The sequence below is a fragment of the Triturus cristatus genome, chromosome 1_2, assembly GCF_964204655.1.
Source record: "Triturus cristatus chromosome 1_2, aTriCri1.1, whole genome shotgun sequence".
NCBI lineage: Eukaryota > Metazoa > Chordata > Amphibia > Caudata > Salamandridae > Triturus > Triturus cristatus.
The window spans coordinates 766672395-766688992 of NC_140580.1; the positions used below are offsets into that span (position 1 = coordinate 766672395).

The 16598-nt window shown below is 43.6% G+C and overlaps 1 protein-coding gene across 11 annotated transcripts in view; it reads left to right on the forward strand.

Moving 5' to 3' along the window:
• The window catches only part of SAMD8 (sterile alpha motif domain containing 8), a 206355-nt gene that overhangs the window by 16195 nt on the left and 173562 nt on the right, over positions 1 to 16598 (forward strand). For 2 of the 11 annotated variants that reach the window (XM_085608746.1, XM_085608747.1), the window contains exon 2: positions 10926 to 11042. The exons of 5 other annotated variants lie outside the window; for them this stretch is intronic. In XM_085608746.1, coding sequence (XP_085464872.1) covers positions 10926 to 11042 — 117 coding nt within the window. Of the gene's footprint in view, positions 1 to 2356; positions 2596 to 10925; positions 11043 to 16598 lie in introns of those variants that run through there. 4 more of the 11 variants (XM_085608750.1, XM_085608749.1, XM_085608756.1 and 1 more) reach the window with 4 other exon arrangements.

Genomic DNA, 16598 nt, shown 5'->3' on the forward strand with positions numbered 1-16598 from the left:
GTTTATGAACAGTAAATAGCGCCCAAGCAACAATCCTGGGACAGAAAATGGGTCCAGACATTGGCAAAGCCTATAGATCTCGCCTATGTGAGAGTTATTGGCTTTGACAATTTTTTTTTAGCTATATTATCTAGCAGCATGGCTTCTATTCAGCATGACAGAGTGGGGTGGTTAGACTAGAGTGAAATGCCGTAAAGTAGAGTGGTATAGACTAGATTGGTATAGAGTGAAGTATCATAGAGTGGCATTATGTGGGGGGGAGTGACATAAAGTGAATTAAGCTGGTGGAGCTGAGTAAAGGGGATCGATGTTGAATAGTCGGAAATGAGTGATTTTGTTCCAGAGGCTTGCATGCTTCTGTAAAACTACATAGTACATTCCTCAATGAAACTTTGCAAACCTAGCCTTGATTCTGGCAAAAATGCCCAAAGCATTGAGTCGCTAGTTAGCTCGGAGGCATCTGAGGCCAGCTGCTGATCTGCAGCCTTTGTGCACCTGTAAGAGGACAGTTGGGGGTCATGGTTACTGCCCCTTCGAGCTTCTTGGCTGTCGCTCAGGTGGTGATGGGCTCTTTAGGATATCTTTAGTCAGTTCCTGTAAAAACATTTTATTTGTGATGACAGCCCTTCCAGAGAAGCAGTTTGTGGATAGCAAAAGCATGGATTCAGATCCAGGGACTTGGCCCCTTTATCTCTTAACACAAAGTGGAACCTTAAAACACCAATACCGGAGAACAGCATTTTCCATAATAGTAATCTATCTCTTCGAAATGCAAAGAAATCTGAGTAGCGTGGTCATTTTTACAGCCATCTTTAAAGATAGGCGCTCTCTCCAGTCCAGTATAAAGTAGAGATTTATTGAGAGAGATTCCTTGTACCTTACAAACAACTCCTGAACATATCGTCACGACACAGTCTATAATAATTACTAAATGCCAAAGTGTTTGGTGAGAAAAGAATGCTAACGGTTGAAAGGTTTCATAATTGGAGACATGAGATTGAGGTTTGCACAATTCATTAAGAGCTGGACAGTCAGTGTCCTGCGTACAACTGTAAGGGTACATTTTCAAACCAAGTTTGAAGGGCTTGGAGTAAGTACAGAAAGAGTTTAAGATGTAGTGTGGTTGGCTATCGCCGTGGCTACAGGAATTTTGTAATGCTGCGGCGATTTTCGCATGAATGTAGATTTGTTCCATTTGCCAGAAAATCCATCATCTGCTGCATAATCTGCATATTTTACAAATTTATGTTGTTTCTAGCTCAAACGGTTCAAAGCTAGTAAAAACACGGCAGCACTCGTTACTGCTCAATTAAAGGTCTTTTACAAAGGTTGACTGGTAACCTTTCTGTAGCTTATTACTATATTTGTGTGTTTAACTAATGAGGTGCAACCAATGAGCAGACCTTGTTAACAAGTCTAGAAATGATAAAATAATGAAGTAATACTATCACGAAATGTGGCGCATTATTTGCCTTTTCTTGCTGCTTAATTTACTCAACCATACTATATAATTTGCCTCTCCCCTGCTGCCTAATTCCAGTGGTCCTGGCTATAATGTGAACCTTCGCCCTCACCACCTTCGAAATGTTGGGGGGGTTTGAAAGATGTCTCATGTTCTTTCAAAAGAGGTACACATTTAGGAAACTGTAGAGGTAGAGCAAATTTGATGGAAATGAAAACTACAGATTTGTCTATCCAGCTGTGCAATTCAGGCGTGAAGTCGTGAAAGAAACCAATAAGTAACACTCATACTGGAAAACGGATTGCTTGGAAGGACTTTCCTGCTGTTGAGCCACTTGTGATGTTTTTAAGTTGGCCCAAAAATGATGGATACAAATATTTGAGTCTGCCTGAGCTACAGGCAATGAATTAATCAAGGAGATTTCTAATTTGTTTCAAAGGTTGTGTTCCATTATATGATGAGAACAACAATAATATATAGCAGTTTTGGCCCTTCCACGTAAGATGCTCCTTCCTGAATTGCGAGGTCACCTCACCTAGAAACAGGACACATGTAATCCTAAACATATTTCGAACTGGTTTGCATATGATTGTTCCTGAACAAAAGCATGGAATGCAATCCAGAGTAATTAACAGTGTTGAGGATTAATGCAGGGATTCCTTCCATCATTTTGTTTTCATTCCACCTCTGTGCAGTAAAGTAGATCCCATAGTTATCTATTTAACGGGGACTCACTCGCCACTGATTGAACCCAGTTGTTTGTTTGTAAACGGCTTTTCTGCAGTGCTAGGGCGCACACTTGAACTTTCATACCCTTGATCGATTGCTGGCCTAGGTAAATCCTTGCTTGCACAACTGGGTCTCTTATCTGAGCAGTCCTGGCACGCATACTCTGCACACAGCGAGTACTCTTGAGGTCTGAGATAGCAGGATTCTGCTGTCCCTGACAAACCCTCATGTGACTTCACCTCACCAGATGGAGTGTCGGATTCGAGCTTGGGCTCCAGTGGTGCTGTCGTCTTCCTCTTCACAGCACTGACTTTACTAGTCTGTCTTACCTGCCAAGAGCCTCCACCTTTTTCTGGTCCGGTCGGAATTCAGCCTCGGGAAGAACTATGGCTCCAACTCCACAGGTAAACCGAGCCCATGCATCGGATCCAAACTGATTAGTGTGTCTTTGCTTGCCTTCTAGGCTTGGGTCCGTTGCTTTCACAGAGAACAGTGGGAAGAGCCACTAATCTGGAAACAGGAAAGTTTCATGCTTATGGCAACAGGCTGAGGACTTTCATGGCCATGCCCCATAGGTGATGTACTGGAAATTGTTCAGCAGGGGTATTTGTGGATTGTTGGTGATGTGGCTTGGCTTCTTTTATGTGATGTGCGAAGTTTTGATATTCCCTTATTTTCCTGCTTAGTTTGAAGAGCTACTGTGGTCTGAGCAACTGCTTTCATCTAACGCTGTAAAGTGTAGTGGGCTGTGACTGGAGTTGTTTCTTTGGTGGGTAGTATACAGGCAGATGTTTAGGAAGTAGGCTGTCTGGCTGCTCCGGAATAGAGCAGCCCTTGGGATAAAGGACACTTTTCATGGAAACACTGTTGAGGCATCGGTAAAGCTGGCCATTTCATGATATTAACCCAGTATTCCAATGAGGATGCATGCGTGAGTAAACCAGGGTGCATTGTGTGCTTTAGTATTAATGCCGAAGTTACTCTGCTTCAGTGAATGTATTTGTACTTATGACAGGTTGTGGTAGTATGGGTGATGGTGCATTGTTATGTAATTACACAACTTTGAGTAGTGCAGCATTTGCACAACTAATGGTTTCTTGGCGCTCATGGCTTCTTGGCGCTGTACGATTCTGTGGCCTGGTGCCTCTGTATTCCATAGCCTGGTGCCAGCATGTTGCCTGGCTCCGGGGCAGTGTCGGTGTATTCATCGGCCCAACGCATTGCTGGCGCTTTTTGTAAGCCGAAGACGGTGCGTCCTTATTCCTTGAGCTGGTGTTTACGTATTTTCTGATCTATCAAGAATGTAACATGGTCTCAAAAGGGGCCCTTTTCCTGTTTTTTTGTGTCTCTGTCCGCATAACAGACTCCCCCCGTTCCTATTGTCAGTGTGTTCTCTGTCATAGTGTAGCTCTTTTCCTTATCCCTGTGCCAGTGACCTGGTGACACTATGCAGGGTCCGTTTGGTGGGGGGGGGGGAGACCAGCCTGGTTTTCATTCCCCTACCAACTGCCATACGAGTGTGCAGCGTTATTTAAATGTCTGCTTCCTCTTGTCCCGCCCGTATTCAATTATTAGTGCATTGCATGTTCTTGAGTTGGTTGCTTTCCAGTCTGTTGTGTGTTCCCTGGCCCACAGTTGATGCATGTCTTGGAAAGGGGTATCCTGTCCCCAAGTTGATGTATTGTTCTCTGCCCCATTTTCTTGTTGCCCCGTTGTTTTTTGCCTCAAATCAAAATCCCCAGCTTCTCCTCTGTGTTCACTGCCTTGGTGTTTATTTCTCCCTGATCCAGTGCCTAGGTCTTTTCAGTCTTTGTGTGAGTATGGTTATTTGGCGTGCTTCACTGATTTGTCAGATCCCTGCTCATTCTCTGATGCAAGGTATGTGCCTCCCGTTCTATGATGGGTGTACTCCTGGACCTTTTGCTCTCTGTGCATCTGTGTATTTCCTGTACATATATTCATGTGCTTCTCCCAGTGTAGGCATATCCCCTCTCCTATGTGCCATTGTCCATTTGTTCCCTGATCACGTGTAAGTGTATCCCTGTGTCGGGTCTCAATGTTGTTAACTCCATGTCTGCTATCCTAGTCCCTGTGTTAGTGTACCCCTGATCCTGGTATCAGTATATCATTGCCCCTCTGTTGCTGTACCGACTACACTAGTGTGTGTCGGTGTCCAGTGTTATGTGTCTCTTGTCACATTATTACTATATTATTTGCCTCAGTTGTGCTTTATTGACAAATCTGGCGTGTCAGTGCCAGTATTGTTTGTCCCTACCCCAGTGTATGTGTCTCCCTGTCCTAAGTTCAGAGTATTCTAGTTTCATTGTATTTCAATGGTTTTCCTCGTTGTAAGTTTCCCATCATAAATGATCCCTGTTCTGTTGTCATTGTAGACAATGCCTCGGTATCTGTACTGTATTCTCTTTACTATTGTAAGCACTATTTATTTGAATGTTTTTGATTTCTTGTCTTTCTCAGTGTATTCCTTCAACCAAATCATGCCTCCCTGCTCCAGCAACATTTCGCTCCAAAAATGTTCTTTTCACTGACCCAGTATTAGTGTCTGTGTTTATCATAGTTATTATGAAATACCGCCCTTTTTTCAACTCTTTGAGGAGAATAAGGTGTCGTTTATATAAATAGTTGTTTCTGTTGGAACAATGAAGTTTGTGTGTGTCTACCTCCAACCCAGTGTGCGTGGCACTTTGTCTCGTGGCAAACTTTCTGCCCGGTGTAAATTTCATGGTCACTCTACCACTCCCAATTGCTGTAACTGATATCCATGTTTGTTCAGAAAAGTGAGGTGTTGATGTATTCGCCTCCTGTCACCACCCAACCCCTCAGCCCCTTGCAGTGTAGCTTTTTCAACTGTTTGCTGAAGGTGTTAATGCCAGGTTGTGAGACTATTTCTTGAGGGTATAGCGACAGCTGGAACATTCAAGCAAAAAAAGTAGTAGGACAAATTCACAAATTCTCACTGCTGGATCTGTGTGTGCTAGCACTACAATTTGCCTGCAGCTCTTTAAATTAAAAAAAAACCGTGGCAGACAGCTGCAGTCCTGTGAAATTGTCCAAAGATTAGCATCTGCTAATATCAAATTAAGAAAAAGTAGCCAGCCCTACCATTGCATCAATCTTGTTAGATTGAGGAGAAAGTTGCCAGCTGGTATGGCAGGGAGCAGAGAAAGACCAGCAAAGCAACGCAGGGGGTAGAAATGGGAAATATGTAAATGAGTGTTAATTCGTCGGGGAAACGTGTCAAGTGTTAACCGTGATCTGTCAATAGGGGCCCAATAGTCACTGAAGTGACTAGCGACTAGAGCTTCGGGTAGATGTGCTTACAAGTCGGTTTACAAACTCTCACTGATGGGAGTCAATATTGCTGCTGCTGGTCAGGGGTCCTCTCACTCCTTTCAAAGTAATGGGGTGTTTGCAGAAGAGCTCCACACCTCCAGCCAGCTATCTTCTCTTGCTTGGTGCCTCTTTGGTTGAATGAGGTTTCCACTTCTGACATCCCAGGGGGCTCAGTCATGTTGCAGCTGTCTGACGGTGTCAGTCGTTCTAAAGGCAGGTTACCTATGTGATATGGGCTCTTAAATATGACCGCTCTGGGAGTGCAGAAACTGCCTCATTCTGTCAGATGATCGAGATGCAAGGATCGTCTCTGGAGGAGATCAGTATAAGGTTTCAGCAAGGTGTGTATAGATGTTTAGTTACATGATCTGGCAGTCTTTTGTTTCAGGGGATTGTGATTATGTTCAGGTGTAGGGTGACCTGTAGATCACTTGTCCCATGCCAACTATCCTCCACTCAAATTACTTCATATTTCACTATACTAATTTTCAACATTAATCCTTTATGGGTTCCGGAGTAGCGTCCTACTCGCCAGAAAAGTGCTTCAACACCCATCCGGGGTAACAAGCGCTATATAAATACAAACATTTTTTTCCCTTTCTTCTATCCTTCCGAATCCAAACAACTGACTAACCTATCCACCGCTTAAAACTTAATTGCATGTTTCACTATACTAATTCAACACTAATCCTCTATGGGTCCTGGAGTAGCGCGCTACTCGCCAAAAAAAAGCTTTGACGCCTCGTCGGGTGTAATAAGCACTATATAAATGCAATTACAATACAATACAATACAATTCTGTGATGCAAAGTATGTGCCTCTTGTTCTTTGATGGGTGTACTCCTGGACCTTTTGCTTTCTGCGTGTCTGTGTATTCCCTGTACATATATCCATGTGCTTCTCCCAGTGTAGGGATAATCCCCTCTCCTTTGTGCCATTGTCCATTTGTTCCCTGGTCACGTGTAAGTGTATCCTTGTGTCAGGTCCCAATGTTGTTAACTCCATGTCTGTTATCCTAGTCCATGTGTTATTGTACCCCTGATCCTGGTATAAGTATATCATTGCCCCTCTGTTGCTGTACTGAACACGCTAGTATGTGTCGGTGTCCAGTGTTATGTGTCTCTTGTCACATTATTAGTATATTATTTGCCCTAGTGGTGCTTTGACAAATCTGGTGTGTGTTGGTGTCCAGTGTTGTTTCTCTACCCCAGTGTATGTCTCCCTGTCCTAATTTCAGAGTATTCTAGTTTCATTGTATTTCACTGGTTTTCCTCGTTTGTAAACTTCCCATCATGAATGATCCCTGTTCTGTTGTCATTGTAGACAATGCCTCAGTGTCTGTACTGTATTCTCTTTCCTATTGTAAGCATTATTTGTTTGAATGTTTTTGATTTCTTGTCTTTCTCAGTGTACTTCTTCAACCATATCACGCCTCTCTGCTCCAGCAACATTTCGCTCCAAAAATGCACGTTTCACTGTCCCGGTATTAGTGTCTGTGTGTACCTAGATGTTATGAAATATCACAGTTTTTTCAACTCTTTGACCTGAATAAAGTGTTGTTTATGTGTATAGTAGTTTCTGTTGGAACAATGAAGCTTGTGTTTGTCTACCTCCTATCCCAGTGTGCGTGGCACTTTGCCTCATTGTGGCTAAACTGTCTGTTCGGTGTAAATTTCATGGTCACTCTATCACTCTCAATTGCTGTAACTGATATCCATGTTTGTTCAGAAAAGTGAAGTGTTGATGTTGTATTCTGCTCCCCTTTCCACCCAATCCCTATCCCACTTGCAGTGTAGCTTGTTCCGTTGTTTGCTTAAGGTTTTGCTGCCAGGTTGTGAGTCTCTTGCTTGAGGGCATAAGGGCGGCTGGAACATTCAAGCAAAAAAAGCAGTAGGCAAGATTCACCAATTCTCACTGCTGGATCTGTGTGTGCTGACACTGTAGTTTGTCTGCATCTCTTTAAGTTTAAAAATATAGTGGCGGACCTCTTCAGGCCTGTGAAATTGTACCTAGATTAGCATCTGCTAACATCATTTTAACCCCTTGCGTGCGGGTTTATTTCTCCCGCTGTGCGGGAGAAATAAACGGCGTTCGGGAACGCGACGTCTCCTGGCCGTCGTGCGCACACGCCCACCGTAATGCACGACGGCCGGGAGACATCGTGCGCACGCAAGGGGTTAAGAACATGCATTTGCAATGCAATAGGTCTAGCATTTACGTAAGTTTGAGCTAATGGCATTGTAAACGACAATGCCTTTTATTTATGTTTTTGTTTTTTAAAACCTAAATAAAAGGCATTGTCATATACGATGCCAATAGCTTAAACTCTTGTAGATGCGAGACCTATTGCATTGCAAATGCTTGTTTAAATGCATTACTGGTATTTTAATGTCCAGGCGGGTACGAAAATGAATTAAATCCCCCACAGCTGGTATTTTGTACTCTGATCAAAATGTAGTTTTAACAATGAATGCAAGATGAATGCAGTATAAAATCCATGTATTTCGGAGTGCGGTGCTTCCTTATAGTGAGTATTTGGAGCGCCTGTGAGTCGCAAGACCATCGAAGCCTCGTTGCACTCTTATCACCCTTCCCTCACCTGTCCCCCAGGTAGCTGAGACCCACACTGGCCTTAAGCCCCTCACCATGTTCGCGGCTCCTCGGATTGAAGCGGCGCACACGCTCTGCAGTAGCAAACCTTTCATCATTGCCCGAGCCACAGAAGACAAATTGTGTGCGCTGTACCCCGCCCCCATTGTCAGGTAGGGACCAATCACAGCTAGGAGGCGGGGTGACTGGCAGACAGTTTCTCCAACGTTTCTAATCCACAAGCATTTACAATAGTAAAAAAAAAAAAAGCGCAGTGTCCCTGAAGCGGATGCCACGCTCAGTATAAAAGTTACAAAACAATAAGGAAATAATAAAACCGAACGCGGTGTCCCTGAAGGGGGCGCTGCGCTCAGCATGCAAATACAACAAAAAAAGTAGCCGCCATTGTCGCCATCAGTATCAATAACCAAAATAGTGCTCACGCACTATATAAAGCAGTCCGTGTAACGAGCCAAGTAAAAGTTCCAGTCCTTATGGATGGTAACAAATGGAGAGAAGACGGTACCAATGAGGGACAAACAAGCGTCATAATGAATCGGAAGCCAGCGTTTATGAAGGACAGTGACAAGCCCGTTAAAACTATGGGCGGAGAGTGGGCAGGCCTTCCACTGCATACTCTATTACAGCATGCCTTGCAGAGCGAGCAGTGCATGCGCGCTGTTGCTAGACGCGACCTAAAAAGTAGCCAGCCCTTCCAGTGTATCAATCATGCTAGATTGAGGAGAAAGTTGCCAGCTTGGCAGGGGCAGATCAAGACCAGCAAGGCGGGGGTAGATATGGGAAAGAGGTACATAAGTGTTGATTCGTTGGGGAAACGTGTCAAGTGTTAACCGTAATCTGTGAATAGGGGTCCAGTAGTCACTGAAGTGACTAGCGACTAGAGTCTCGAGTAGATGTGCTCACATGTAGGTTACACACTCTCATTGAAGGGAGTTCATATTGCTGCTGCTAAGGGGTCCTCTCACTCCACTCAAAGTAATGGGGTGTATGCAGAGGAGCTCCACACCCCCCTGCCAGCTATCTTCTCTTGCTTAGTGCCTCTTTGGTTGAATGAGGTTTACACTTCTGACATACCTGGGGACTCAGTGATGTTGCAGCTGTCTGACAGTGTCAGTCATTCTAAAGGCAGGTTGCCTATATGGTATGGGCACATTAATATGACAGCTCTGGGAGTGCAGAAACTACTGCATTTTGTCAGATGATCGGGATGCAAGGATCGTCTCTGGAGGAGATCCGTATATAGTTTCAGCGAGGTCTGTATAGATGTTTGGTTACATGATCTGGGCAGTCTTTTGTTTCAGGGAATTGTGATTATGTTCAGGTGTTGGGTGACCTGTAGATCACTTGCCCCATGCCAAGTGTAATGTGCCAGTGAACTGTGTGAGATGAAGTGTTGGAGACTAAAAGAACATTATATTGCTCTGAACTAGGAACCCCCTCTGCAAAATCATGACTTGTGTCTTCCATTACAGTAGAGTGGCAGATCCCAGTGGGAGCCAAATTCGGGCCTTATGGAAGAATGGTGATTGTCGGAGTGTACATCTATAACATAGGGGATAAATCCTCTGAAGAGATCAGAATAGACCACCTCTAGCCGCTCGTCACTCGCAACCCAGAGTGAACCCGGCTTCAGGTATTTCTGAGCAGGGGCCTTTCTCAGCTCTGGAGTGTTTAAGCCGGTGTTTATGCTGTGCAAGAGTCTGCCCATCGTAGAACAGACTTCATTCAGTGTGGGTGAACTTTGTCTCAGTTTAAACCATTCATCCTGTTCCTTAGGACAGAGGCACCCTGTTAATAACTGGAAGAATCCTTGGTCTTCTACACCCGGCAGTTCAACAGCAAGGTTCACATATCTTCAGTGTTTTTGTCTGGTGGTCTGTCAATTGCTAGGGATATAAGAGATTGTTTCATAAAGTAGCAGAGTTTAAATAATCACTTCTGCTTTCATACCCCTGAAACTGTACTGCTAGGTACTGGGGCGAAATTATTTTGCTTTTTGTCAAAGATCGGAGGTGCCTCAACCACTCCTTGTTTGCTTATGGCTGGCTTTTAAGGCCACGGCCAAGGAGTGCCTGCCCTTTCTTTTTCTAGCAGCAACGTGTTCACTGAGACTTTGAGCTGCTTAGTATCTCGGGAGAGGTAGGGCAGCCACCTATCCCTTTTCACAGTTGATGCCTTTCTCTCTCATCAAATGTAGTCCTTGCGAGCACCATTTCTCTGTCATAGAATTGTATCGCCACCTCTTCAGGTGTTTACAAAACGCCAAAACCATATAATTTTCACAAGAGCAAAGCTGCCATTTATCTTTCAAGTAGTTCTGTAAAGTGGTACTATGTACTACTCGCTCTACTGGCAGTTGCAGAGATCTGGTTGCCTGTCAGTCTCACTCACCTGTTCTCCAATTCAAAATGGCATATTTTTATTTAGGCTGGTAAGATGCACATACCCCATCTCTGCACCCTTCTTTGTGACCTTTACGGACAGCACCATGTTCTTCTCATTAGACCAGGGTATTCCATACCGCCCTGGGCCAACAAGCATTTGTCGCATGCAGCTCTGGTTGGGATTTCAGTCTCTAGACCAGTGTTTCTCAAACGGTGGTCGCAACCCACTGCTGGGTCGCTAGCTGATTTTTGGTGGGTCGGGAAAGTCCAAGCAATAAATAAAGATGTCTTTAAATTCAGTGTTTATTCTTGTCACATTTGCCGGTGTTTCAAAGAGAGGTAAAATGTCAGGCTATGTCTTCTGACCAATTGCTGCTTATTTTTAGGTCGAGCCTAGGAAGCGCACATGCGCTGTCTCTCGACATGCTGTATCTACTTCTGTGAGCTTTCACCACATTCATCGCTTTCATTCGTTCCTCGGTCTGCCTTTCAAACTTCCTTTGGTAAGTGCTTTACATTTTTCCCGCCTTTTGGCTGTTTTGTTCCTGCCCTGGAGACTTACCATGCAACATGGATCAGTTCACTTCTGGCATTTTAGTTTTTTTGGGTGCACTCCTTTTTCTTTTGCCTCCCCCCACACTTCCCGTCTGTTGCTACTTTTCCTGTTCATGTCGAGCTCATAGCAATTCAGTTAATCTCCTTGTTCGGCGCCATCTCCTCCCCCCCTCCCCCCCTCCCCCTCCCCCCGCCCCCCTGCCCGTCGTTCTATTTGGTATGTGTATATTCGCACCGTGATTTACATTTCTTTTTAAATATTTACTTTAACTGTTTTGCTCGTGGCGTTCACGTTTTCAGTCGCTGCTGAAGAAAGTTACCCTTGTCTCTTTTTTCCCTCCCACCTACTACTTCTCCATGTTGCTGCCTGCTGTCCCTTCTTTACTGCTCTAGCTGTCATTTAAGATTTATTTTATTTATTTTACATGTTTTGCTCAATACTTCCTTTCTGCTCACACCCAGCAATTCTCAGTCTTGCTGCATCGCCCCACACCTTTCTTTACTGTCCCCACTTGTTTAGAGTAGACTCCTTTTAAGCGTTTTATTTATTTAATCTGCTTTGCACGTATGTTTGTCACTCAAGTATTTTGCCAATCCATTGTCACAACATCCTGCCGTAACATATGCCTTCATTTTATCTGCCTTATGAGATGAGCCCTAAATGGTGCAGATAATTTAATACAAATATTTGACATACATTTTAACGTATTATTTCATTGTTCGGTTAGTGGCAGCTCTCAGAGAAAGCAACTCCACAAGGTATGCTCTCCATTTATGCACAACGCAGGCCAAGCATTGGAGATGCCGGGCAGATTCCTCTGCACTGTGTGAAAATGTGCCTTTTGCATGCTCTTTTCTGTAGCTGTTATTATACATTCAATTGCTGACATCCAGAATATTCCTGCGAATACACAGCCCTTGAGCACTCGCAACACCTTAGTAAGCTGCATAGATGGCATAAACAGTGTATTGTCATGGCTGCCCGGCTCTCTGGCAGCATCTGTACTCTACTGAGAGCCTTCGCGGGGCTGAGCTGCAGACATGAAGCTCTTGAGATAAAGTCAGCGAGTGTGCCCTAACTGATGACGTGCGGGTCAGGGGGCCAGAGCTCCTCTATCACAAACTGTAAAATGCACATGCATATGCACAAGTGGGCTTGAGGGGCATGTGTTTCTTGAGGAAAACACCTTTGCCAGAATGCACTTCTTCTTTGGTCCCACTGTATTGCTCCTCTGAGAAATATATCCGCCTGTTCATCACCGTCCTCCCTCTCCTGAATATTCCCAGTGCTCCTTCTATTTCTACATACCTTCTTTACTACTCTGCATCCCACGTGCCTTTGCACCTCTGTTGACCCTCATCCTTTTGCGTAGTTACGCTTTTGATGTCCCCATGACTCCTTCGCTCACTCCTCAACAAGTGGCTTGTCTCTAGGTTCACTCGCTCAGGGGTTCGTGAACATTTTTAAGTTCTTGTTTCGAAGCCATCTCTTCTGGTAAATGGCACACAGTCTTGTGATCTAATCTAATATACTAAATTGAAACGCTTCCACGACTTAAAGGAGTAAGCTGAAAAAATAGACTTGATCATATTTTTACAGGGTGATCAGCGAATGATTTCCACGCTAACTCTTTTTGGTGGCTCGGCTTATGCTCTGGCTCGTAGAGCTGAGCATGACACCTGGTGCGATTCTGGCTTTCTTCTCCTTTTTAATTGGCCACCTTGCCCATCTCTAATGAAAACAATTGGAACTACACTGAAACAATTCATGTGTTAAACTAGCAATGTCCTGTAATGAAGGACACTTTAAAAGGACAGTCCCATAGTGAAAGTTCAGCTAATTCTTATTTATCAAAATTAGAGAATGCTAAACAAAAACTGCTACGATTAATGACTGTATAGTTACAGTGTAGTTCATTCGCGCTTTCCCAAAACCTAACTAAATTGAACCCCAATATTTTCTTTAGGTGAACCTCCCCATTAAATGTATGCTTCCCTTACTTTAACCATAGCCTTTATCCCTTGTTTTAAACCGGTATTTATTTAACATCTTTAACCCCTTGATTTTATTATCTTTCAGCTCATCTCGAAATACGTATTTTTAATATGAGGTTTTCGTTCCAGCATTTTAAAAGTAGTCTTTGGTTGTGACTGCTTTTTTTAGGTCTCGCTGAGTCAGCGTGCATGCGCTGCTCGGAGAGACTTTAGTAAGGGCTTTAAAAAATGCTACCGCCGGCTACAGCTTGCAGTGCATGTGCGCGGGCGCGCGCTTCAGCAGAGGCGCCATATGGCGTGGTTACTGCTGTGCACGCACCACTCACGCACATGCACTGCAAGCTGTTCCCGGCGGTAGCATTTTTAGCTTGCTAATCGCGGCACCAGTGCTTTATTTTTATCATTAAAGCGCCGGTGACGCGATTATAGCAAAAGTAAAGAAATAGAAACAAACATCTATTTCTTTACTTTTGCTATAATCGTGGCACCCACGCTTTTACTTTTAATGTTAAAAGTAAAGCACCGGTGCCGCGATTAGAAAGGAAACTAGCATTGGCATAGCCAGTAGGTCTCGCCTTTGGGACCTTATAAGTGTTTAGCCATGCAACAGTTGCATAACTAAATACTTATAAGGTCCCAAAAGTGAGACCTATTGGCTATACCAATGCTTGTCTTCTTTAGTGGTTTCTCTGGAAAGATATGCCTTTATTTGATTTTCTTTGTAATGACATACATTCTCCGTTTTTTGCGCAGTTGCTCCTTGGACCCAGCTCTGTGCTACTTGAATTTCCAGAATACGTTTCCAATATTTTATTGCCCTGTGATGAATTTTGGAGGTCGAGTGCTTTAGATTTCCTACTGGGTCGCAGGGCTGGCATCTGCCTGTATGCCATAGATGTATAAACACAGTTTCATTCTTGTATAGTGTGTAGAGGCATTAACACAGCAATTGCTGCAGATGTCTGCTAGAGGTCCTGTCTCCCCAAGAAAGACGCCTGAGATGGGCCGTTCAATATGTGGTAATGTTCACTGTGCTGGCAGAGTTGAGTTCCAGCAGCAGTTTTTTGCAGATGCTAGATTCAGGCCCTTGAATTGTTCTGCTTATGTTTGCCCTGGTGGTAAGTAGTATCCCACGGTCCTTTAATTTGTGCTGTAACTTAATGAGCCGCAGGGAAACAGAGGCTCTTTTCCACATAGCTGCTACCCTTCATCTTTTCCACCACAAGAGCCAAGCTTCACATGTCTCACATTTAGGATCACTTTTCCTAGAGTTGTGTTATGGCTGGGAGCAGAAGTTGGTCATATGCAAGACTGCTGAATGCATCTAAACCTTGCTTGTCTCCAGCAGCCTTTCACGAAAACAGAGATAATCTATGGGTGTCATTTCCCAAGCTATCCAGAAGAAAAACTGTTACAATAGCTTGTGTGCACAACTTTCAGGTTAGTTTAAGTTCACAGAAGCAAAGACAATTGTGACCGTGAAGAAACTTGAAGAAACGAGCTATGGAGCATGTCCATGTTATATAGGGTGAATGTGAATACTAAAGGTGGATCCAGTTTTTTGTACAAGTGAGTATTTTCCAGTCTCATGCATATTATTCATGTTTCTGTTCTTGCTTCTTTATACACTTCCTTCTTATTTCATTATACAGCTTTATAACGTTATCATTTTTTTAATTCTGCTTACAAGGGAATGTTATGATCTACTTAGCCAATGTAGGCATCTTTTATTGCATAGCTTTCAGAGCTGTATTAAGTCACTTAGAATGCTATGCACTGTAGCATTTCGGTTTCACTTTCCTACCTCTTTTCAAGGTCAAGGGAGTGGATACTACGTCATTAATGCGCAGATGGGACACCGGTGTTTGTTGAAGTAAGATTTGAGTTGAGTTTTAGTTCCTTGTGTGTGACCCAGGGAGTGTGCTTCTGACTTTCATGTGGTGGGATATAACCGTATCTCTTATGTGGTTGTAGGCAAATAAGATCACAGGTAGCCAAGCCAGTCAAGCATTGCCGCCTGACAGTGCATTCTGTCATGTATTAGGTAAAAGTGTGGTTTATATCTGTATTATAGATGTGTTTACCTGATGTTGCTGTTAGGTCACATTTGATGGTGCTGTGCACTTTTTTAATAAATCGTTCTTTCAACCCATGTTGTAGTCTATTTTAACCCGGAGTTATGAACGTATTTTCTCTCAAAGGTTCCGATGTATGATCTACGTATATGGTCCACGTATAGCATAAAATGATGTATTTATAACTTGGTACTTCATAAATAGTAATTGCTGTCCTTCTCAGTAGTACCCATATTATCAACTCTAGAAGAATGACAGATTGAAAACTGAAAGTAACCGATGTAAAGGTTAGATGTAGCTTTCGGTTTGGCTGCCCCTCCCTGCAAATTTAAACTAGCCTCTCACAGGTGTAATGCCTATTTTCCGTATACATTTTTTATCCAGTTGGTGTCTTTCAGTGGTCCAAGAGCTGAGCTTTCTTATCATCCTTGTTGGGCTCAGTTCAATTAGGTTTATACCGTAATCACAGCTGCTATTTCCAGATGGAACTATAAATCAACAAATGTTTGCCAGAGATCCTTGCCCTGTCTGCTGTCCTTTGGCTGGCCGTCGCTCACATGCGTTGCTGATTGAATTGTCTGATTTGATTTTTTTTTTTTTTTTTATTTTTTTTTTTACTGATTTAAAGAAGGGTGTGCTCTGGCCTTGCCTCACAGGTAGCCACTTGGGTTTCAGCGGTGGGAGATAATCAACTTTCAGGGGTCTCACTTATCCCTGCCCAGGTCCTGAAAAGCTTGACTTAACACCCAATTTCTTTGAATAGCTGGGCTCAAATGAAATGCAATGATTCGATCAAACATTTCGAAGCTCAAACGAGGAGGTATGTGATCCTAGCATCTGATGCTGTTACGAAGGTGGGGCAATGCTAAAGCCGTAATGAATAAGTGTTCAGTTTGATTTTGAGTGTGAATACTCTAACCTATGAAGGATGTAGGGGCTAAAACGGAAATCAAGAAAAGATCTACCTGTAATCGTCCATGTTTTCAGAGGATTTCAGAAATACAAGGTTAGTAAAATATAAATAAACTGTAGTGGAATAGGTTCCTTGTCCCAAGCTGCTTGTGTCTTGGTCTTTTGTGTGTTTGCCTTTTCCATTTTTTTGTCCTGTCTTATTGTTAGTATGTTCCCTGTCCTTGTGTTGGTGTAGTACCTCCCTGAGGGATCTCGTGATGCTGTGGCAAGATACGCTGGGCAGTGGAGAAAGGTGAGGCCCATCGGGTTTGCTTCCTCCCACAAACAACCATCTGAGGGTTAGTGTCATTGTAGATGTCAGTTTCTTATAGTCTCACTGTGCTTGTCCAAGCCCTCCTGTCAAGCATGTATGTTGATGCCTCTCTGTTTCAAAGTCCGTGCATTCGCTTTTCCAGTGTTAGTTCTGTGTCACTCTGTGCTAGTATATTTCTTGACCCACAGTCGATTCATGTCTCGGTGTCT